At 48.9% G+C, this 25269-nt stretch overlaps 1 protein-coding gene across 1 annotated transcript in view; it reads left to right on the top strand.

Annotated features, from left to right (window-relative positions):
- The window catches only part of LOC144179089 (putative glycerol-3-phosphate dehydrogenase, mitochondrial), a 38129-nt gene extending 12860 nt beyond the window's left edge, over positions 1–25269 (top strand). Inside the window, exons 3-10 of the mRNA XM_077707297.1 lie at positions 1943–2056; positions 5344–5523; positions 9642–9926; positions 10819–11097; positions 14676–15098; positions 15676–15984; positions 20016–20231; positions 24045–25269. Of these exons, the coding sequence (XP_077563423.1) occupies positions 1943–2056; positions 5344–5523; positions 9642–9926; positions 10819–11097; positions 14676–15098; positions 15676–15984; positions 20016–20231; positions 24045–24299 (2061 nt within the window). The 3' untranslated portion in view covers positions 24300–25269. The remainder of the gene's footprint in view (positions 1–1942; positions 2057–5343; positions 5524–9641; positions 9927–10818; positions 11098–14675; positions 15099–15675; positions 15985–20015; positions 20232–24044) is intronic.

The following is a 25269-nucleotide window of genomic DNA, read 5'->3' as shown; positions in this document are numbered from 1 at the left end:
GGATTACAAAGAATACTGTGAACAGCTTACAGTAACCTTGTGTATATTATCTTAGACCCGCGTGGCCCTTACTCGTTCCTTTTTATCTCTCTTTAGTTTTGAGAAACAATGACGCCATCAGTTCCGGTGTCCACCCCCTAGGCGAAACAATTTACGCCTGTTGGTGGATCTTCCTTTACCATACGCCATCTTCTATAAGCAGGCTTCTATTTTGGTCTTTATCTCCAGAACGCTCGGAGTGAGAAAAAAAATCACCTGAGGCCTGGTGCTCTCCTTAAGATCCCCAATTACATTTTGCGTCACGCAATTATTCCGCGGCAGTGTACCAACTAGAAGAGAGTCCTTTTCATCGCTCACCAAATCAAAGAAGTAAAGCAGTGCTCTCACGAGCGGTAAATCCGGCTACGAATGAGGGTAAAGTTTGAAAAGCCTAATTGATTTAAAAGCGCGTCAACTGTCGGGCTATTTCATGCAGTTATGTCCCTTTAATCTATGTATAGATTCTTCCTAACGAGGTTTTTTGTTTGATGCTGTATTTGTAGCGAGTTTCAAACGTTAACAAGAGCGAATCATCCCAAAATGTTCCTTCCCGCATGAACAAAAAGTTTCATGCGTCCAGGAAAGAATGGTAGAGGTCCGTTCGGGGGCTGCTTACGGGGTGTGAAGCAGATGTAATTAATCACTCGAGTAAAGGCGCTTGCCGTGAGAGATCGTTCTTCTCGTGGTAAAATGACTACTATGCGTTTGTTTTCACGCGTCACACTTTACGTCGAAGTGTCCTTGGACAAAACGAATAAGGACACATGGGCAAGCAGAATACCGCCAAACGGAGGAAAGAGCGTAGCTACCCAAACCACCGAACGGTATACTGCCCTCAGTAGCAGCAACGATATGAGTGGTGGGCCATGATTCCTGGGGGCATCTGTACAACCTCTCTCTCTCTCTCTCTCTCTCTCTCTCTCTCTCTCTCTCTCTCTCTCTCTCTCTCTCTCTCTCTATATATATATATATATATATATATATATATATATATATATATATATATATATATATATATATATATATATATATCTCTATCTCTCTCTCTCTCTCTCTCCAGTTCACCTGAGTAGCTATGTTAGCTACATTAGCTAGCTAACATAGCTAGCTAGCATAGCTATGTTTAGCTATGTTGTTGGGCCGTCACACTAATGGGCAATGTGGACGTAGCAGTGTTTCGGAAAAGACGACTGCACTGAGCAACGAATGTAGACGACGTCACGTCCAATGCGGCAGAAAGTGAATTTACATATTTTTTTCTCCTCATATATGTATACGTCTCCCAGTGCTTACGCGAGGCCTTTATAGTAATCATTATTTCTAAGGACGCACATTTTATTTTGATTGATTGATTGTGTGGTTTAGCACCGCGAAACTACACCTGGGCTATGTGGCGCGCCGTAGTGGAGGGCTCCGGATTAATTTCGGTCACCGGGGGGTCTTTAAAGTCCACCGAAATCTCAGGGCAAGGGCGGTTTCGGTTTTCGCCTCCATCTGAAAAACGGCCACCGCTGACGGGATCGACCCCGCTTCCTTGGCCTCAGCAGCACAAGGCCTTAGCTACTGAGCCACCACAGGAGGTCACGCACATTTTTTTGTGCGCATTAAGAAATATCAACGAAACTTATAGACGATAGGTCGCAGAAACCAAGGAGCAATTTTTTAAAACTCCTTGGCAGGGACTCAGCCGCATCTTCTTTGTTCGTTCCTGGCTGGTGGGTTCACGGTACGTCCTCACACAGTGCCGGCTATCTGCTATGCGATAAAACATGCGGCAAACGGAAGAGGCCCACTAAACACGCGCAGCCCTGCGCCAACCTGTTCCTCATGCAGCGGCGTGTCTGAAGAGAACGGTAATCATGGCCGGATACCAGCCAATCGCTTTTTACATCTCCTCCCGCAGGACTTCGGCGCTGGGGCCAGCACCCGTGGCAACAAATTTCTCCCAGCTACAGCGCGCGGCTACAATGAGCCCCTGGTTCCCTTCCACCTCAAGCTGTTTAAAGGCAACCACCAGGTAGGCGCATGCACAATAGGCTTATAAAGCCAAAATATTAAGGAATAAATTGAAGCATCTTGTTTAGTTATCTTATAGATCTAAAGCATTTAAAGGGCACTTTCAAGGTTTTCGCGCGCGAGCGTTCGTCCATACCGCGAACAATCGCGCTACTGCCTGTAGAGGTTGCTTCGTTTCAGACACGGGCGTAACGAGCAAAAGCAAACTTCATGATAGAAACCAAGATGAGGTTCAATGCAGAGCAAGGGCACGTTATATAAAACTGTTTCGACACAAACCGACAGGTGCTCTCCGCGAACAGAATGGTGTGACAACAGGGATTGGTAAATAAGCTAAATAAAAACCAACATCAACTTCTGTAAGCGCATTCCTACACAAACTGGTGCCTCAGTGTCAAACGAAATTGAACCTGAGACGCATTGGCATTCAACTTTGCACGTCAGTTTACCTGAGCATGAATCTGCAGCTGTCACTCGAGTTCACCACCGGTGCTTATCAGCAGTGCGAATAGCGGAGACAGTAAAACGCGCAACATAAGTTTGCAAAAGTTTATAGGCGGAAGCCTGCGTTACAAAACTCGATTATGCCCACGACGTCAACAGCTGCCGCTGACAGTCGCATTGCGCCGCCCGGGTTGTGAAGAGCTGGTGAAGAGTTTTGAAAAATGCTAGCTGTTTGCAATGGCACAGTTCGAACAATTCCCGTGCGCTAACCCGTCCGTTTTGGGGGTTGACTGCATCGAAAGGACCTTTTTACGTAAGTTAGATGATTGGAAGAAACTTCCGAGCTGTGTCCCGCAACCGGTTCAGTTGCAGCACGGCATGATAACGCCGTTTTGTTAGCTTTTGTGCGAAGCCCGGTGCTCAGCGCTGTCAATGAAATACCTAAACTGCGTCTGGTTTACTTGTTATGGCGAACTATCAAGAAGGCTGGACAAGCAAGCTTGTAAGGCAGAAAGCGGGAATCGCACTGCAGGTAATAAGATGGCTGCTTTTCGTCTCGTTGCTTACTTGTACAAGATTATGTTTTTTTTTCGTCGAAGCTCTTTATTTTATTGATGTGTCATCCAAGTTTCATTTAGAGGCTTGGGACATTTTGGAAGCTTCCTGAAGGATTGTGTTGATATCTCCTTCGGGCTTTGTCGCATTGACTTACAAACCAATGTTCATTACGGCTCGAAATATGCATGCTTGGCGGTCTGGGTAAAGGTCTGGGTAAAGCATAAACATGAGACAATGCAGCCAACGTTGTCTGGAACATTCGAAAGCGCTTTTATAGATAAAATATTTATCGTAAACAGCGTTGCCGTGAGCAGCGGTTACTTTTAACCGGCTCGTCTATGACACAATTTGGATAGAATACAAAGCTACGCCGTAGAGCCATTGAATTGTCACGAAAAATTCTTGTCACACGCATAGCAAGAAGAAAAATGGGGAATCTGCCCAGGCAATTTATTGGAAGTTTGTTACCCCATTTTTTTACGTAAGAAAGGAAGAATCATTGCCTAATTGGGCATGTGATTCACTCAACTGAACAAAATTATTTAAACTTTTTGGAAGCACTTTTATTAACAGCATATCACACACTGGTATGCAGCAGAACTCGTAGCGGCCGTGAAGATATATCCTTAAAAATTCGGCCAGGTTTGTATATACTAGTACTAGTAGTCAGTGTTCTTACATTTCCCTTATTTAAATTTGTTTTGTCTAACGAAATCGTTTTTTTTTCAATTAAACTCAAGAGATCACGGCGTAGAACTTTATGACGGCTCAACACTGGCTTAAACGGTGAATATTGACTTCAAATTGTGTAAACACAGAAAATGTGTACCTTAGGGCCTGATTTATTTGTTGTTTTGCTGTTTCGCAAGCTTCCGCGCGAAACGCGATGCTTCAGCTCTGCGAAACGCTGTCAATCTGCACTGCGTCGATTTTCGTATCGTGCAAGATTTCAAACGAAGAAAAAATAGCCGTTGTGATGAAGCCAAGAGACATGCTTCAGGAAAAGCATGTCAAGATTGTCAGCGACGTTCAACAGCTACTTTTTTTTTTTTTTTCAACCCTCACGGGATTCATTCGTCACCACAGCACAATCATTTCAAGCAGCGAGCAGTTTTTCATACGGAGTAGCCGATATGAGTGTCAAACATATCGGCTACTCCGTGCTTCCACTTGCCAAAGAAGACGCATCTAGGAATTCCATTCCGAAGTCTTTTGTTCCCTTCGGGGTCCACCTCGAAATGGTGGTGAGACTGGAAACGACGACTACACTGTAAATCAGGAACCGGGTTATACCAACTGTGCTCTCTATACGCACACCGCCTCTTAGTTCGAACAGACCACATTGTTTGAACCGTGTCCAAAGTTTGGCCTAAATAAACCACACGCTGTTCAGAAACCTGACCTAAAATCTAACCCAACTTACATTACGGGATATGCAGTCACATTGTAAACAGGGTGATGCGGTGCTTTATAACATTCCGCAACGTTGCAGAATACTTAGTTAACTCCGCTGAGCACGAGGCCGCGGGTTCGATTCCCGGCCGTGGTGGCCGCTTTTCTTATGGAAGCGAAAAGCAAAAACGCCCGTGAGTACGAGATTTCGGCGCACGTTAAAAATCCCTAGGTGCCCCAAATTAATTCGGAGCCCTCCACTACCGCGTGCCTCATCACCTGCGTTGCGTCGGCGCGTTAAACCCTACAATCAATCAATCAATCAATAAACTTCGTTAACTCCTTTTGTGAACGGTCGACAAGCGATGAAATTGAGAATTTAAAAAAATACGATCTTCTACAAATACAAAACTGGATACTTCTTTTTTCCTTTCCTACCTGGCCTTACACTTCCTCTCTTGGCAGCATTACACCGCCTATTTTTTCTTTGTCTGAAATCTTGCACGATACAAAAATCGACGCACTGCAGATTAGCAGCATTTCACAGAGCTGAATCATAGCGTTTCGCACGGGAGCGTGCGAAGCGGCAAAGCAACAACGAATAAATCATGCCCTAAGGCACACATATCCTGCGTTTGCACAGTTTGAAGACTTTTAAAGTTTAACCTGGCACTCGCAGACTTTGAACATTAACTGAACGCAAAATTAGCGCTTATTCGACCTAATGTGATGCGAACGATAAAGTCGAAAGTTCCTTAGCTGACGTCGCGCAAGCGCCCTCCGCACCTTCACCGGTTCAGAAACTTGGAAAATAGAGCTGTGAATGCTCGCGGAGCGTGAAAACGCACTTCTCTCAGGCACAAGTTGCATGTTCACGCCACGCGTGAACTGCAGGCGATCGAGGAGCGCCAGGCCATTTTAAACTCGGCGCCGCACCTCTGCCACGCGGTGCACGTCGTCATGCCGCTTTACAACTGGCGCAAGGCGCTCTCGGTGTGGTTCTACTTCAAGACTCACTGGTACGTCTTCAAAAGGCCATCGCTAAACGAGAACTACTGGCTAAGCAGCGCCAAGGTGAGCAGGCATTCCTCAGCCACCCTTTTTTTCTACCCCATTTTTAGGTGCGGAGTACCTTAGGACCGCACAATGTCCATCCGCGTCCGTGCGTATAGCATTTGCAATCGCGAAAAGTCACGCAGGCACCGGCAGGATTCGAACCTGAGTCTGGTAGACCAGACAGAGTTAGTGTCAGTCGTCTTATACCCCTGTCACACGGGCACTTTCAATCGCGATTGAGTCGATCCGGATCGGGCCCCTGCTACACGGCAGTTTCAATCGCGATCGAGCTCGATCCCGCTCGAACTCAATCCTGGTTTCTCAAGCGCGATTGAACCAAAGCGGCGATACTCTCGTCCCCGCTCAGCAATGGCACAGAAGGTGACAACTTAAACTAACGCCGCAAATTGTGCCAAATAACTTGACCGAAATAAGCGTTCTGTAACATTTACATAGTTACGTATACCTACGACCGCGCGAAGTTACCAGACGCCGGCCGCAAGTACATTGCTAACGCCATCTGGCGTACACGAGCGCAACCGGTGCAACTTCTCGATCGCGTTTGAAACGGGCCGTGTAGCAGCGGCAGTGCATCGAGCGCGCTCGAAAACTCAATCGCGATTCACTTCAATCGCGATTGAAAGTGCCCGTGTGACAGGGGTATTACCCATTGGGCTACGACCGCGAGATAGTTCCCGTGAGTCGAACGGCTTACTCCCTCGCCTATAATGGTGCGGAGTACCTTAGGACCTCCCGATGTCCGTCCGCGTCCATCTGTGCGCACACCACCATCAAGCAAAAATCAAGCGAAATTTGATTTGAGCCATGAGTCGCAGTTTCATTTAGGGAATAATCAAGGTGCAACTCACGGCTCAAATCGAATGACGGTCGGGGCGCAAATCGGATGTCACTCGGGGCGCAACTTGGATGTCATTTCGAGTCCCCGTACTCCCCACCCTCGCCATCATCCACGGAGGGGAGATTCTGCCATTTTTACTGCGTGCTTGGACGTCAATAACGATGGTCCAACGCTCTACGTCCATGTATTTATCCGTCGTTCGCGTCGTAATGTGTCTTATTCTAAGCGGTGTTTGAATACAGGGCATTTGGCCAGTGCACCCCAGTCTTACACAGTGTATAGCCACCTTTCCATTCACATAAATACCTCCCGCCTTTTACTCCACGCCACCTCATTCATTGACTCAAATACACTAGCCAGCACGCAAGACTGACGCCTATTGAACACCTCACACGCTGCTCCCGTAATGCAACCGTCACCGCCACCTGCTGGTTCTGCGGAATATATCTGTGCGTATTTCATATATGTTATGGGCTAGCTAGCTGTTGCTCGACCCCCAACATTGACCCATACCTTCAATCTTAAAGGGACAGTAAAGGCTTAATGAAATTTTGTTTTAACTGAAAGGTCATACGTTTCGTAGCTCTCACGGTCTTTGTTAAACGAGTAACGATGCTTTATTTGCTGAGAAATAGGCAAACAAAGCTGGCATTTCTTTCACCCACTTCCCTTTCATTTTTTCGGGACGTAGCCATTGCGTCGCAAACTAGGAGCGAAGCAGCGGCCGCATCGGTGCGGTTCAGGGAAGGGAGCAAACACTGGCAAACACTGGCCTTTGACATCTCCGAGCCATGGCCGACTACAGCAACGTTTCTCTGGCCGAAGAGACTGGATTGAACGTTCATGATTTTTTACCGACGGAATGAGAAACGCTTTTATATACTCCTACGATCGGCATGCCCGCCTACTACGTATTCCTGACCCCAAGCGTCGTTTGAAATATCAAGCGCGGCGTCCCGGGCTCGCGGCTGGGGCCGTTCAGAGGGGCGCATTCTTTTCACGTCGGCTGGGGAACACAGCCAATCTCATATTATCTGATTTCGCACGGCACGAACCTAGTGTGAAATGAACACTTTTCACGGCAGACTTTTCGTGAAGTCGTCGTAGCCCGCGCTACCCCTGCCTCAAACATAGCAAGGGCAGGGCGACGAGCGCTTTACGGATTATCAAAGGCGGCTCGAAGCGAACGGATAAGCACAAGGGCGAACCGGTCAGCTAACAACTCGCAGTAAGCTCATTTTACGGGCGATTATGTTTCGAACCGGGCGCGCGCACGCTTTACCGATTGCAATATCCGCGCGCGGAGAACGGGAGATTGGAAAGTCAGGTGGGTCGCTTAACCACCTGCAGTGCATGTTGTTCCTTTTGCCGCTTCTAACTAAGGGCCTTTAGCAGCTTCTTGCCGGGTATACTCATTGCAGAAGCTCGGGTGCTCACTGTCGTAGTTATTGACTTCGCTAACTACGCACCAATGTTTTCCGAAAACGAAACCGAAAGCATGACGGCTCACTGAATAGTCAAGGAAGCAGCCTGCCTCGCAGCGTATAAAAACTGCAGTCGGTGTTTTTCAGATACGATGAGCTCACGGAAAGCTTTGATTTACGTTTATTTCACGTTTTCAACCACTTCGGAAGCGTTTATTTCAGGAAACCATCTATAGATGCTTCTCCAAAGAGCTCTCGCCATTCACAACTTTTGTAACGCCACAAACCGTATAGTGCCAAAAGCGTAGGGGGCATCGTCGCCTGTTTTCACGTTTATGGCGTTTCCTGTCTTATTAAACAACTGGCTTCCCCCGAGAATGGTGTATTTAGATTATCGGCGCCGTAACCTATATCGATACCGGCCAACTTGTTTTTCCCCTTTATGTCCCTTTAAGGCCCGTTCACACTTGCAACTGGAGCGACGAAAGCGACGCGATTTTTCGCTCTAGTTTCCCGCCATTGCTCTTGTCGCGTCGCTCACGTCGCTCTCATCGTTTGGTCTCGACAAATTTTCGACGCCGTGACAAGATCCACTATAGAGCGATGCGACAAGAGCGACAGAAACCGCGTCGCTCTTAATTGTCGCTCCAGTCGCATGCATGAACGGGCCTCTAATCAGTCATCGCGGGAGGCGCGACTGATTGACCCGAGTGCGGCGACACAGCTCTTGCTGACGTCCACATTGGAATAAATTTGGGTGCAGTGGCTTCCCGAGAAAGCATCCTATAATTAGACAACAATTCAGTTTATTTCATTTCTTTTTTTTCTGCTCCCGCGGAGGGGCCGTTACATGCTTCAGGATAAACATGCGAACATTGTCAGCGACGTGTCAGCGACGTGCAACAACTAGTTTTTTTTAACCCTCACGGGATTCATTCGTCACCTCAGCACAATCATTTCAAGCAACGAGAAGTTTCTCATACAAGCTGCTATGATGTCATTCATTAGTAGGGAGTTCGTACATCCACTTACCACCGTTTCAACTTGCGTTCCTTTTATGGAGTCCTTGAGCAAACTAACTATAGTGTTGAAGCCTATCTCTGCCTCCCCCCCCCCTCGCCCCCATAACATTTCAGATATCGGTATGTACAAAATATTTAGTTGAGACAGCAGTTAGCGTTACGCAGCATCACATGTGGCAATCGCCTTTACCGGGTGCATCACTATAGTATACCTGTTTTCAGTAGGTCTCAAGGGCGGAAGCCACCTGCAGCCATAATTATGAAAGCGCTTCTAAAATCGCTTGACAAATCCAGTCTGCAACGCTCTTCAAGCCTTAAAGGTACAGACAACTGATTTTTGTCGAGTCTATTTTCTTTATCTCAAATGAAAGGGCATCACTTAGAACCCATCCACCCGAAACGGTTTTGCTGTTAGCGCCTTAAGAACTTTTGAAATCGGAATTAGATCTACAATCCGTACGTGTCCCGCCAAAGGTGTGCTGGAAACTATGAGAGTTAGTTGCGCTGCCGCGTACTTTTAACTGCAGGTGAGGTTAAAAGAGGTATTTGAAAACTTGTCCTCGGGTAAAATAACAGTAATGTGCGACCTTTCCTATTCCTCTATAAGGTTTTTGAATCACGCGTTGAAATCGACGGAATATTTTGGACCCGTAACGTAGTGTCACGTTTAGAGGTCACATGGCGCCACCTTTGAGACTTGAGAAATTTTAGTGCAATGATTAAAATTATTTCCGCCGCCTGTATGTTGGGAAATTCCTTGCGTTTACCCCAGTATATGAAACGCTGACGTGACCTCGAGGACACGCGCTCGACAGAAGTGGGTGTCTTCAGACCCAGGAGATCTTCCCGCTGTTGCGCAAGGACCGGCTGGTAGGGTCGGTGGTATTCCGCGAGGCCACCATCGATGACATCCGCATGAACGTGGCCCTGGCGTTGACGGCTGCCCGCCATGGCGCGGTGGTCGCGAACCACGTCGGCACCAACCGTTTCCTCAAGGACAAGGCAGGTCGGCTGCGGGGAGCCATCCTGAAGGACTCGCTGACCGGAGAGACGTGGTCCGTGCGGGCCAAGTGTGTGATCAACGCAACGGGTCACGGGGCAGATTTCCTCCGACAGGTAACGTCTATCCCATCTTCGGGGTCAACCGCCCCATAACACCAGTACCAATGCGATATCAGCCAAGAACCGAGGAGAGCGCCTGAAAACGTTGATTTAATTGATTGATTGATTTGATTGAGTGAGTGATTGGTTGGATTGATTGATTGATTGATTGATTGATTGATTGATTGATTGATTGATTGATTGATTGATTGATTGATTGATTGATTGATTGATTGATTGATTGATTGATTGATTGATTGATTGACTGCGAGGTTTAACGTGCCGACGCTACACGGGCGATGAGGCGCGCCGCAGTGGCGGACTCCGGATTAATGTTGACCACCTGGGGATTTTTAACGAGCGCCGAAAGTCGAACACACGGGCATTTTCGCTTTTCGCCTCCATCAAAAGCGGCCGCCGTGGCAGGAAATCGAACCGGCGTCCATGGGCTCAGCAGCAAAACGCCTTATCCACCGAGCCACCACGGCGATTGCGTCAGAAAACAACCAGTTATACATATAAAAGTATACAGAGGTAGGAAACACGCCCTAGCTAGTAAATTGTAAACCACCGAGCGTGTTGCGCTACAGAAAAGTCATGTTTTAAAATCGCATTCCTGATGGAAGCACGAAACCCAGCGGGGTAAGATACTTTGCCTTGTTCGCGCTAAATTGTCCGGCATGCGTTTTTAATAACATTGTGCCTGGGTTATTACGTTAAAGGCGTGAGTCCAAACTTTTCCAGCCCTTTTGCCATATATTAATCCACTGGAATAACGCCACACAGCACCACGACGTCTTCAGGCTTCCTTGCGTCGACGCCCGCAAGGACGCATCGTAGCAACTGTCCTTGAACGTCCCATCGCGCTCATGAAAGGCAAAAGTGCTCGTTCTGTTCTTCGCTGCAGGTGGACACGCAGGCTGCCAAGGCGATCTGCAGCCCTGTGCTGAGCACGTTCATTGTGCTCCCGTACCACTTCGGCCACAGCACGCTCGCCATCCTGACGGCCAGCGACAAGGGCACGCTGTGCGCCATGCCGTTCCAGGAGCAGTGCCTCATCTCGGGCTCGCACAAGAAGTTCGACTTCACCCAGGACGCCAAGCCCACGCACGAGGCGGTCTCCAAGTTGCTGCGCGAGTGGAACGAGCAGCTCGACATCAACACGGCCATGCCCAGGCTCAACGACGTGTGCACCCTCTTCCGCTTTTGTTGCCCCTCATTCACACAGCCGTCACCTTCTCCGTCACGGCACCGTCACGTCGAGAAACCGCGACGGAGACGTAAACTGACTAGCGTTCGTACTGGAGCTCTCCGTCTGTGTACAGGGTCGTCTGCCTATACCAGTTTAGCCTAGAATTGGGCTTCCTTAATCTGGAAAGTAAAGAAAATGGCTTAAATTTTTACGTGTGCTCACTTTTCGATGAACTTAGCCGTAAAAATTTGTTTTGTGATCGGCTGGTTTACCACAGAGCGTGGTACCGTCGCGTTGACGGAACGGAAACGTAGAGCTCGGCTTCCCGTCACCGTCGCACCGTTTTCGGCGAGGGATTGCCCGAGAAACCGTCGCCCATGACGGAAGGCGGTGACGCGACGAGGTGAAAAACGGCTGTGTGAATGAGGGCTTGCTCTACACTCTGCCGTTGTGCCATTCTACGCCCGCGTGACTAGCACGTTTGATTCGCTAAGCAGCCGTAGCTCGTAGTTTGGCTGCTTGCACTATCGATACAGTAGCAACCGTAAGCAGAAAATTTAACGGGTTCCCTTTCCTGTAAATACAGCTGTCATGCGCAGAAGCAGCAAAACTGAGCAAAAAGGTCCCGCAGCAGATATAACTCCTGAGTCTCAATGTGACTTATTGAAAGCAAAGTAGACAAAACATCGCAGATATCGCGACGAAGTAAATCAAATCTCACTGCGCTGTGTAAACTTGCGAAGCCCCAACGGGCGCACGCTTAACGCAATTTTGTACGACGGGTTTGCTGATCTCGCAGTTACTTCTACGCGAACGGTAGTGAGAAAGCTCATATTCCTTTGTTTGTTTGTTTGCTTGTTTGTTTGTTTGTTTGTTTGTTTGTTTGTTCGTTTGTTTGTTTGTTTGTTTGTTTGTTTGTTTGTTTGTTTGTTTGTTTGTTTGTTTGTTTGTTTGTTTGTTTGTTTGTTTGTTTGTTTGTTTGTTTGCTTGTTTGTTTGTTTGTTTGTTTGTTTGGTTATTTGTTTGTTTGTTTGTTTGTTTGTTTGTTTGTTTGTTTGTTTGTTTGTTTGTTTGTTTGTTTGTTTGTTTGTTTGTTTGTTTGTTTGTTTGTTTGTTTTTAGCACCCTTCAGAAACACTGCAGCATGGCCTAGGACGAAAAATGCGAGCTCGGGAGCATATCAGTTCACCAGAACGCCTAATATCAAAGTTTCTTTTAACCTTCCAGCCGAAAGGAAACCTCGCGGAGGGCCTGTTACATGCCACTTCACTATGTGCGCGCGTAAGCAGTGTTTTCGCTCGCGTTAGCGACAAATTAGAGTGATAAAGGCACTTGATTGATTGATTGTAGGGTTTAACGCTCCGACGCAACGCAGTAGATGAGTCGCGCCGCAGTGGAGGGCTCCGGATTAATTTTGACCACCTGGGGATCTTTAACGTGCGCCGAAATCTCGAACACACGGGCGTTTTCACTTTTCGCCTCAATCAGAAAAGCCGCCGCCGCGGCCGGGAATCGAACCCGCGTCCTTGGGCTCAGTAGCATTCGGCTGTAGGACTGTTCGTTGAACTGCAGTTCGTAGCAGGGCAACTCGTAGCAGGGCAACTCGTAGTAGGGCAAATCGTCGCATAGGGAAATTCGTAATATGGCTTTTCGTCGCATAAGACAATTCGTAATATGGCAATCCATCGCATAGGGCATTTTGTAATAGGGCGATTCGTCAAGATGGCGATTCGTCACTCCGACGAACCGGTTAAAAAACTGGGAATTGGGCTAGTTGGTCTTGGTTTATCCTGCTAGTGCGCGGAACGACAGACTGAGACAAGGACACAACACGGGACACGGCGCAGACAAACGAGATGTTTTTGTTGAGGCATGGAAACGAAAAGCAAAAACGCCCGTGTGCGCGAGATTTCGGCGCATGGTAAAGATCCCCAGGTGGTCAAAATTAATCCGACGCCCTCCACTACGGCGCGCCTCATCGCCTGTTGCGTCGGTGCGTTAAACCCTACAATAAATCAATCAATCAATCAATCAAATCAATCAATCAATCAATCGATTATTCAATCAATCGATTTTTATTGAGGCAACAAGCAATTTATAAGAGAGGCCAATCCTTCCTGCCTGCTCACAAGTACATCACAAGGCACTCTATTCCTAGTAACAAAATCAAGAAGAGCTTTCGTGCTGTTATCGACTATATTGTCACGAAGTGGGAGGCGAAACAGGGTTCTTGTAGAAATAACGTTCATTGGAGCGAACTTGTGCCGGCCGCATTCACGTTCCAGCAATAAAATTGAACAAAACACAAACGTCGAAGAAACAGTCAACAAAGTGACACACGCACATGAGAGCGTCGGCGAGTGGAATGCCGCGGCGGCGTTCACTTTTGCTTTTGGAAACATCGAATTATATGGAGAACATTGTTGATCAAACAAGAACAGTCTAGGATAATTACTGAAAAGCTACCTCTTTTCTATATCAAGCAAGATACTGCCGCATAAGAAAGGAGGAGGAGGAAATACGCGCTTCGCTTCAAACGAAAAATAACATGCTCGGTACGGCCACGCGCTGGTAATGAAGAAAAATCAGAATGCATGGTTCGCGGCAAAATTTTCAGGAAAATTAACTACGAACGAAGGTTCTCGCTGTTTTCGTGTTTGGCTTTGCAGCTTAATGTTTAAGATTTGGCTTGAATGGTTTACTTTCAGAGGAGACTGGGCTGATTCTGTGGGAATTATCTTGTAAGACTTGAGACTTCTTTCCGGAAGCTGGAGGCCCACTGAGCCGCTCAACTTTCAGCCTTGAGTTATGACTGGCCCGGGGAACACGCAGCCTCCCGTGCACTGTCATCTTGAGGGTGGATCGAATTTTTCTAAGACGACGCCAGAACCTTAACCGTTTGTACATACACGTTCGATGGCTCCTTTGCGTTAATAAAGACTTTTGTTAACAGAACGACGGGAAGCACTATAACCTACGACGAACTGCCCTATGCGGCCAATTGTCCTGCTATCACCCTATTACGAAATGACCTATTGCGAATTGTCTTTCGACGAATGGTCCGTAGCCCACCACTTTCATCCAGTTCGGCAAAGGCGCATGTATACCGAGGTCCCTTGCATACGGCCCCAGCTGTGCTCCATGAGGACAAGTCCCGCTGCCTCCTTCAGGGAGGCAACCCGTGTTTGCGTTTTGACGCTTCCTCTCACCATGCAGTTTGAGGCTGCGTTCAGAAAGCAAACTTGAGTCCGGTGAGGACTAAAGATGATAGACGACATCACTGTTATCATCAGCCTGTTCATCCTCACTGCAGCGCGATGGTTCCTGCAGAGGCGAAGAGCCCTGCAGGTGGAAGGCTATGGACCCTGCAGTCCGCGAAATCTCATAGCCGTCAAAACGCTCATGATCTGTGTAATTGTAATAGCCCAACCTCCGTTTTTTAATACAAGCCCTTCACCGAAACCTCTGTCGGCCCCTACTCCTCAGCCCGTCTCTCTGCATAGCCATTCTGTTACTTGCCGGCATGATTGTAAAACAACGCAGCGGAACGTGTTGGCCCACGGAAATGCGCAGGTGTTGTCCACGTGGACGTCGGTTGCGTCGGTGCAAGAAAGCGCGACGGGACGGGAGAAGCCGGTGATCGAAGTGAGCCAGAGCGGCCTGGTGACCGTCACCGGCGGCGCCTGGACCTGGTACCGGCTGCTCGCCGAGCGCACGCTGGACACGGCGCTGGCGCACAGCGACGAGCTGCCGCCCTCGCTGCCCTGCTGCACCAAGACGCTGAAGCTGGAGGGCGCCGCCAACTGGTCCCCGGCACTCTACGTGCAGCTGCTGCAGAAGTACCGCCTCGAGGCGGACGTGGCCAAGCACCTGGTCGACTACTACGGGGACCAGGCGGCGCTTCTGGCCCGAATGGCTGCAAACTCTTCCAAAGGCTCACGATCCCTGAACCCAGGAGAGAGACTGCTGCCGCGCCTCTCCTACATCGAGGCCGAGGTACTTGATAGTGGCGCGCAGTGCGGCTCGTGCACATCTTTGGAAACCCAAGGTTTGCATTCCAGTAAAGGCAACCTCACTAGTGAGCGTAAAATGCGATAAAATGCAGTGCTGTTCTCTCAGGCCAGGCCAAGCCGGGCAGCCGTTTGCCCGTAAACCCGGCTCTCAATAAAACTACGGATTTTGTCTATTTCTACGCACAACCAAGAAGTCATGAGCACGCTACAGGAAAAGTTAACCAAGGGCCTTCATGGGCATGTCAGAAGCGTCATAATAGAAGGAACAGCCGCGAAAGTGGTCCGCTGGATAGCAGGCAGCGATATCCAGCAACTTCTGTCTCTTCTTTTCTATGGGCCTCCTAAAGAATTGTACTCTCGCGCAAGCTACCGCGAGCCAAGGACCCAGTGCCCTAGACGGAACAACCGTGCTTGATCCTGTGATGGAACGGCCACTGCTCATGATACCGCGTGCCGCGTTTCCCGGCCTGCAGTTCCCCGTCTTGTTCCTTTCCTACAGCACTCCCAGGTCAAACGTGCATGTCGAGAGCACTTTAGTGCTCATTTGCCTCGCTGTGCAGGTGAGACACGCTGTGCGTCACGAGTACGCGTGCACTGCGGTGGACGTGCTCGCTCGGCGCCTGGGCGTGGCGTACGTGGACGCGAACGCTGCCGAGTGCATGCTGCCGCGCGTCGTGGACATCATGGGCGCCGAGCTGGGGTGGACGGCAGCGGAGCGCGAGCGCCAGACGCAGCAGGCCACTCGCTTCCTCGAGATGCAAATGGGTCTGGCCGTCTGCAGGCCGCACCGGCACGCGCCCGTGCTGAAGCTGAATTCGAACGAGTTTGGGCGTCTCGTCCGGCTCTTCCAGTATCTAGACACGAACCAGGCAAGTGCGCCGTCGTCCGAAGGACGCCGCCCTTCATTAGGTGAAAGCGTTACTCGATTAGGTTTGACGTCCTAAAAAGGCGTACGCTGTCTGGAAAGCACGTGACCTCCGCACCGGAAACTGATGTTGACGCCAATACCTGCGGCAGGAACATTCGACGCTCTCTTAATTCCCAATGGCTGCAACGCGTTTGATATATGCATCAGAAATAAAACGCGAGAAAAATTAGCGCGGCAATTGGCTGCGACGTGTTCCATGGAGCTTGCACCAAAAATAACATGTGACCACTGCCGTAGCATCTGCAAAGGGAGCGAGCTCTCGCTAACAGTCTCAGGTGGTCTTCGGCTCCTTTTAAGGGCACGCTGCAGCAGCATGGGTATTGATTCTGCAACGAGCATAGTTCCAGTAAGTTAGAGGTCAAGGTTGTAGCTTAGGGTCGACGTCAGCAGACGACTCGTCGGTGAAAATGGCCAAGAAAAGGATACTCTTTCATGTTTTGATCACATAAGAATGTGCTTAGGGATCCTCTGCAACTTTTGGTATACGGATGTGTTTCCTGCAGGCACATGGCCGTTCCTTGTAACTGCGCTCGCGGTGGATGCAAGAACGCGCAACTATTGAAGACAGTGTTATCTTTGGTTTTATTTGTTCTATTTTGGTTTTAGTTTTCCGTCATTCGGAACAAGTAACACGGAGTACAAATATGAGTTCGCATCTATTTCAGCAATTTTCAACGTTGTAAGGGCATCTAAGGCCAGAGCACCAAGCAAAGTTATTTACGGTCTTCGCATGCCATGACCAACCAGACTTAAAACCAATGACTGGTCATTCCAAAATGCTCTCAAAACTTCATAAAAGGAGCTTAAAGATCGTACTCTGCTACACTCGTGCCTCGGCTATTCACTCCTATGTGCCAGGGGAAAGCCGACACTCTGGTACATTATTTGAAATTTATCTGGGTTGCGAGAAGTATATAAGCAGAAAGACTTCGTTAGACACCGACGATTTTTCGCGACATTACTCGCTATGGGACATGCATTGGAACTCAATAAGCAGGGTTTGATCCCCATCACTCCTCACAATTAGCGAGAAAACACTTCACGAGTTGAGCGATGTGTATGACGCAAACGAGAACAAATGACACAACTCGCGAGAGCGTCACGTGGAACTCTGCGGTTCTGCCTTGTGCACATGGTCCCGGCCGCACAAATGTCAGAAGAGGCCTTTTATGGTACATCAATTCTGGCCCTATAAATAGACGGTATTCACATTAAAGGGACAGACAACAGATTTTTGTCGAGTATATGTTTTCTATCCCAAATAAAAGGCATCCCTTAAAGCACCTTAACGAGAAACAGTTTTGATGATAAAGCCCGAGAACTTTTTAAAGCGAAATTTTTAGATCTACGACCCGTGTGCGTCCTCCCAAAAATCACGCTGGCAACCATGACATACAATAGCGCGGCAACATACTTTTGGCTTTATGCGAGATGAAAAGCGATGTTTAAAAAGTCCCCAGCTAAAATAAAGTGTGAATCGCAGGCTATCTTATTCCTTTATGTGTTTTTTTAATTCACTATTCTGCACTATTCCCTATTCTGCACGAAGGCGCCATTTGTTGGGATGGACGATAGGTAGAATCTGGCTTCACGTTTTGGAGGTCGGAAGTTCGATTCTCCCCGGGCGCGTCCTTTTTTTTTTTTTTTTTTTTAAGCTGTCGTTGGTGTATTTGGAAACAGAAATCGAATATTTCGGATTAAGAAATGCCCCTGACTCAGGCAGAATCATCAAAGCTGTTTACTGCGTCTGTTTACTGAAAGCTGGGTCTGTTTACTGAACGCTGTCGTTGATTCTGGGTATGGAGGCTCAGTTAGCCACCTTGAGAGCAGCCCAGCGGCGGCGGGTGGCGTGTCTTAAAAATTTTCGAAATAATGTTAAAAAATGCATATACAATTTTAACTTATACAAATACTTATGTTTAAAGGTTTTCAATAAGTGAATAAACGTTTCAGCAGTCACAGTAGCTTCTAGGTTTGCAGGTCACGTGACCGGGACACATATTGTAGTGTCAAGTTTCTACACTACGAACCGCCACCCTTCCGATTTCAGAAAGTTTGGGGCCAAATTAAAATTATTTCCGCAATTTTTTTGTAAATTGCTTGCGGTTACCGGGCTATATAAAACGCTGGCTTTCATTTGGGATAGAGAACATATATTCGACAAAAATCGGTTGTCTGTCCCTTTAAAGTTTAGCGGCAATTTCTTCTCTTGGCAACACTGAAAACCGCCATGACAGTGCCCGCCGAGTCAGAAAAAAAGAAAACAGGCCCCGGCGTCCATCGTTCGTGCCGTTACCACCCCATTCTCGGCCGTGGCGTCAACAGATATGAATAATCGCAGTGACATCGTGTGGTGATGCTCTAGTTGCCCCTGAAATATCCGCGCCAGCACTGGAGAATGGAGGCGTGGTTGCGAATGAAAGCGGCATTATAAAGTGCAGCGCAGGTGCCTGCGAACACGGATGCAGACACAGGTGCGCCTGCATCCTGGCCACGACAGAGTCGTTAGTCAAATAATGCTTCCGAAGAAATTGTGAGCGTCCACGATCACACCGATTGAGTTAAAATGGCACCGTAGCAGCAGTGAGCGCATGCATGGTTACTGGGAGACTAGTGACATCTATCGCAAGTGGCCGAGCGGCTGAAGGGGGAGGCGCCGGCCGAGAACTGAGCACTTTGTGGCCGATACCAAAACACGGCAGCTCGATATCACCTGATTTGTGCTGACGACTTTACTCGTGTCTTGTGACAGGTAAGCTGTGGGACACTGCGCAAGACAGTACTTGACGTCGAGGTAATGCTTTTGAGCTCGGTGGGACAAAACGCCGCTGCTGCTGCTGCTGCTGTTACCCGAACAAACGCTGCTGCACAACGGTGCTCACTGTGCACGCTTTGAGCCACAACCAACTTGTACCCACTCCTAAGGATATTGGGATTAGATTGCATACGCAGCGCAAGGTTGGTGCACACCGATGAACGGAACAGCCACCTTCCTTACGTAACAAACGTTAATGCGGCGCATCCTACGTTATGGAATCGCTCGAACACCCCTTGTACACGAAAAAATTCCCCCGCATTTCCCCGAGGGGGAGAATGTGAAAGTGCGAATGCACGGTTGTCGGCCCGCTTGCGGCGCTTGCGCTCGGCCCCCGCAGCCCACCGCCTCGCCGCCTTCTCTTCCATCTCTTCCATCGGGTTTGTAGTATCACGTGTACACCACGCAGTTATCAAGCCGCTATAACGCCGCTGAGTCGCCAACGCACGCCGCTGACGAAGTAGTTTGAATGCGTTAAAGATATAAGGCGCGTTACTAACACTGATATCAGCGTCGCGTCCGTGGCTTAGTCGGTAGAGCGTCGCGCTGCGGCCGCGAAGTCCTCGGATCGAAACCTGGCGCCGGATGCTGTTTTTTTTTTTATATAGAGAGGAGGACTGCGGACGCCGCCGCCGCCGCCGCCGCCGCCGGCGGTGGAAGGTTTGGGGTCGCTTATAAAGTGCATTCGCACTTAAAACAAACTGCGCCGCTGGCAGACATGCAGCAGTCACGGCCGCCTGCGCTGCGCACGGCCCGTGCATACTTCGTCGCCTTAGCAACGTGGACGTGGAGGAACTTGCATGGCGGAGCACATACATGGTTGGTGGCATGCGCGCCACGCCGGTGAATGCAACCTATATGGTACCGACATAGTGCCAGTAAGCATAGACACTGAATATGACAACAGAAGTTACGACATGAACGCTGCAGCACTAGAGGTCACGTGAACTAGCACAAAAGCGATTCCATTTTTGCATCCTTTTCGACTGTTCGTCCAACAAACACTTTCTGTGAGGGTGCAAGCACTAAGTGCAGACGTTGCTTCGAACTTCGTTAAACACCCTGTCTGCGCTCTTATCTGCACTGTTCCACGCTGTCGGAAGCGATCAACACCGCGTGATATTTCAAAGTATACAACGCCGTTGCGATCCCTGCAGACGGGCTGGGTGTCCCTGCGGCGCCTGCGCAAGCACATCCTGTCTGAAGAGTTCCGGCCCGAGTCGTGCATGCGCATCATGATGCGGCGCCTCGTGGACATCGCCATCGCCGCCGACTCGGAGGCCTACCTCCACAACGAGCACTACGTGCCGCAGCTCTACCGTGCGTCGGTGGACAGCGGCTCCACCAAGGGCACGGAGGCCTTCACCGAGAAAGTACGCCAGTCCCTGCTTTTCACTCGTTTGCTCACTGATAGTCTCGGAGGAGGACAGGATTCGGATCGGACTTTACGAGCAAAGTGTCCCTTGCAGTAAAAGTGTCAAATGGTCCTACCACGCAGTATTGTCGTAGGCTCGGACAAAAATTCTGGATATACGTTGCGAAGCACCTACAGCTTAATTAAGCGTGGCCGATTTCTTTGCTTCCTAACAACAATGATCTTCGCTATTTTCCCCCGAATGGAGCGAAGCAGGTAAACATGCTGCTTTTAGTGGCTGGTGTACGTCATGACCAAGTGGCAGCGGCGCACTTTTAAAAATTGTACTGCTTGGGCATTGAGAATTTTTCCGGAAAGTCTGGCCAAACCAGCCATGCCCTCCAGTCCTGGCACAACTGCTATCAAGGCAGTTAAACTAACCGCGTTATCAGGCATTTAGCCCGCGTAAGAGCAAATTTCTCAGGATCCCATGTTGCCCGCTCGTAGTTTCAAGGTGTATCGGTGGACAAGCCGAATGTTTTCTACCAGCTCGAATGCTTTGTGCGCTCTGGGCGCGGAAAGATGATTGCATTAAGTGGTACGAACAACAGCGAGAAGCGATCAGTGCGTGCCACTTTAACCAACACAGCTGCCTGTATCGCGCCCCAACAATATCGTTACGCGACGCTGGCAGATGCGCTGGAAAATAATGAGAAAGGTGGGAATTATACGCGCTCGGATTGACAGAGAGGAAGATAGTGTTGTACAACTGGTTAGTGCACTTACGCGCTTCCGAAGTTCTCTGTGTTGCCTTTCCACTAAGTGGCAAGAAGATAAGGCAGCAGTACGCAGCGATGTCAGCTGGGAGTGGAGTAGAAAACCAGTGCGGGTCTTCTTCGGCTCCAGTGGGCCCATGGGCGTCGGCAGGGGGCTGCAAAAGGGGCACACCAGAAATATTGTCCCCTTCCTCTCGCCCCCTCCCTTTCTCCAGCGAGACAATGGGTTTGCCCCCCATGAGTGTGCCTCGCGAAAGCAAAAATCGCGCGATCGACTGTGATGGTATCGCCAGTGCACCTTCTCCTTAACCGCTCCTCCGAGTGTGGGGCTTCTGACAGACGGTTACCACTGGACTTTCTCTCTTAATATTATTGTGTACATTGTACGCAGAGGATGGTTGGCCGGCTTGTTCTGTTTTGCCTTGTTTTAACACTCAAGTGTTTTATGCCGGGGTACACAAACCTCACCGACGTCATATACGTCACGCAAATGACATCACCAGAAAAAAGTTCCATTGGCGCGGCGGCGCTCGGTTTCGAGCCCACGATCACTCTGGCCGCAGCGGGAGGTGTGAAACACCCTACCGACTGAGCCATGAAGTCATGCCCGGGAAGTTGAACGAACGCGCCTTATGTCCTTCCTTCCAACCTGTCCATTCCTAGATGGTGCTGCCATTCCTGTCCATTCCTCTCCTGTCCATTCCTCTCCTAGATGGTGCTGCCGTCTAGGAGAGGTGAAACGAAATAGTACGTCATGACGCTAATAAGCGCCGATAGTTGGCACTTCGATAGGGCAGCGTGTAGCAGCGGAAGCTGCTGTTTACCCGTCCGCCACCTATGTGGAACGCCGCTCAGCTTGTGGAACGCCGCCGCCGCGTTCCACAAGCTGAGCTCGTCGCAACGCAAACGTGTGGCGTACACGCCACGGAGCAGGACCAATGTGGTCGCACCTTTGCATAAGCGACCCGCCAGCAGGACGTCGCTCGCCAAGCACACCCACAAGACTGCTGCCGACCCGCAAATCATGCTCCTTTCGCTGTAGCGTACTGTGACTTCATCAAACGATTTGCTGACAACCCGTTCGGTTTCGTTCGCACGGTTTGCGAGCGCCTGGGGTTTCAATCGGATTTACGCAATGCTCCGGCGCGTGTAATCCAGTGTCTAACGTTGATGCGTCGAACGGTGCCATACCGACGAAATACAGTAGAATCTCGATAAACGGAAATCGTTTAAACGGAATTGCCTCTTAAACGGAACAGTAGCCTGTAAGTTGGTTGGTTTTGTATTCAGATAACGTAAAAAAAACTCTCGGTATTCCTAACTGAACTTCCGCGTCACCGTGTAAACAGAACCAGAAAAGGAACTTCTCGCGAAACCCATTAGCATGAGAATCAGCTTTTTATGCATGTTCCAGCTGCTTAGTGTTTGTTGTTTTTTTCTTCCTCCCTGTTTTTTTAAAGCCTGGTTGGCCTCATAAGCCTCGTCTCGTTAGTGGTCAGCTGTGTTAGCGCAACGAATGCAATATCGCAGATCTTGTTCCAGTAGTTCGGTCTCGATTGAAGACGTCGAGGTTTCAGGGCTCACCTCCTGTCGCCTCGTTCGTGCCATCGTGGTGCTATTCGAGCATCATTACCGCGTTGCCGTCTTCTAAATTCGGTGGCTCGTAAGCACTCGCGAAGTTGAGGCCTCTAGCCTCCATGAAGATGCAGTTGCAAGGACTCGAACAAAAATAATTGATGCATTTTGTAGTGCACAGCGACTCATTGTTGCCAAATCAACTTTGTGAGTGCTGTGCCTACGCTTCTTGTAGTTTTCTTGCTTTCTGAAAACTATCAGCTACAGTCACTTTCTAGTGGTTAGAGTTCCATGAAATGCCCTTGGAAGTGCGTACGCAGATAAATTTGCACCTTAGAACATCTCTCTCAGTAAACGGAACAACTGTTAAACGGAACTAAATTTTCCGGTCCCTTGAAGTTCCGTTTATCGAGAGTCTACTGTACCTATTTTGAGCAATCACCTGCGTAATTTTTAAAGCAGCTGATGGCAGCGTTTGTAGATTTGTACAAACCTCTTGTAGATTTCTTGCTTTCTGAAAATCTACCAGCTACGCTCACCTTCTAGTGCTTAGAGTTCCATGAAATGGTATTAAGAGTGTGCACGCACACAAGTTTGCACTTTCACACATCTATCTCAGTAAACGGAACTAATGCTAAATGGAACTAGTTTTCTCGGTCCATTGAAGTTCCGTTTATCGACAGTCTACTGTATAAATAGCGATGTGCAAGTTCATATCAATGCACAATAAACATTCAAATGCTCCTGTGAAGGCACATTTCACTTTCGTGTTTTGCCGATTTCTATGAAATAAGGATCAACCACAGTTTTTTTTTTCTTTATTTCGCTTCTATGAGACAGTTGAACGTCAATGCGGCAAGGATAACAATCATGGAGGGGATGAGTAAATAGTTTCATTCGAAGGCAAAAGCTCAAAGTGCTTGAGTAAGACTTCTGATAAAGGCGCGCATTCATGAGCGTCACAGAGGGTACAAAAAACGGTGCGCGATATAATATAGGACAGGAAATTGCAGCAACACATTCCTGTGCTAATGACGTTTTTTTTTTTTTTTTCTCGCAAACTGAAGCACATCCGTGATTGCTTCTTGCAGGAGACGTTAGTTTGTAAACGCCATGCGAGATGCGATGGCACAATCTCATAATCATTATCATCATCAGCAGCAGCAGCAGCAACAACAACAAAAACAACCTGTTTGTGTGCACTGCAGGACAAAGACCCCTCGTATATGTCCCTCCAACATTTCCTGTCTTGCAATGCCCTTTTTCGTGATTGGCCTCCAAACTCCTAAACTTCACCGCTCCATTGAGTTAACGGTCTTCTTCTACATCTAGTCCCACCCCTCGGCGCACACTGTTACCCTTGTAGTTTAGTGCTTGCCAGTTCTCAAGATTACACAATCTCTCTTCGGCATATTGGCAGTGCCGATTGCTCTACTCCATCTAGATTATTCATCGATTGCATCTCGGTGCCCCCGGCGCAGGTCGAGGCGCTGTCCAAGGCGCTGCAGCTGAACGCGGACACCCTGGGCGAGATTCTCGACGAGATGGAGGGCGCCACCAGCGGCGGCATGGAGCTGGGCGACTTCCTGCTCTTCATGAACAACCTCAAGAACTGCCAGAGAGCGCAGCAGAAGGGAGTGGCCAACCGGGACCCTCACATGACCGACCTGGTCGAACTACAGGACAGGGACAACGCCACCACCACGTCTTCCGAGCCCACCATCTACACCGTCTAAGGACTTCCCGCGGCCGCCGCACGCGCCTACCTCAAAATTCCCGAACCGTACCCGTAGTCCTAACACACAATGCACGAGCATTTCTGGAGGCCGAAAAGCGCGTCTTTATTTCTGGAGAAAGCGTGCCCAGCAGGAACCTCAACGTCCCCTACCTGGCCGAACTACAGGGCACGGACAGTTCCACCATGCCGCCGGCTGAACCCACCATATACACCGTCTGATCAAACCGCCGTCCGCGCCCACCTCGAAATTACAACCCGTGTCACTTGTGGTCCTAATACGCACGCCACGAGCATTTATTGAAGAAAGAATGCGAATGCGCAATCTTTCTTTTTGAAGCACCGTCAGGTTGTGCAGCATAAGGGAAACCCGTATAGGTTCTACTGAGAGTTTCCTTTCGAGACCCAGTCCAGGGGGTTGTGCAATTGAACTAAATTTCGACAGGTAACTTTTGAAATTTTAAGTTTCTCTCACAATTTACCTAAATTCGTTGGCGAACACGCCGTCCGAGAGCGCTTAGTTTACTAACCTCTTGTAAAGAAATCCTTTTATGGTCTGTTCACGGGACGTGTTGGAATAATGGGTTGGAAACTTAGCTTCTCAGCGAAATCAATACAATAATCTTCATTTTGTTTTTATTTGAAGCCCAGGTCTTTCGTGCGCAATACGAAGAAACGCATTGGCTTTATTGCGTTCGCGGCCGTGCGCTTCCACAAATACCCGTCGTACTGGTAATATCGAATATAGATTTTAATGGGCAGGATACAACCATACAGGCGGAGAAGCATCACGTGCATTTGCGTGCAATTTAATTATTCTCTAATAGCCTGGTGCTAAACTTTCTGAGCTGAAAAATAAGCACCGGCTGCGATTTACTGACGGAGGAGATGTTCCCAGAAGATTTTTTTGTCTTGTGTGCATGACTGAACATACCTATCGCTGGATGCCGCTTCTTTGTGATGTAATTGTG

Source organism: Haemaphysalis longicornis, unplaced genomic scaffold (genome assembly GCF_048455015.1).
Source record: "Haemaphysalis longicornis isolate Haplotype H1 unplaced genomic scaffold, Haemaphysalis longicornis Haplotype H1 scaffold_4, whole genome shotgun sequence".
Classification (NCBI taxonomy): domain Eukaryota; kingdom Metazoa; phylum Arthropoda; class Arachnida; order Ixodida; family Ixodidae; genus Haemaphysalis; species Haemaphysalis longicornis.
This window is presented reverse-complemented; position numbering and strand designations above follow the sequence as displayed.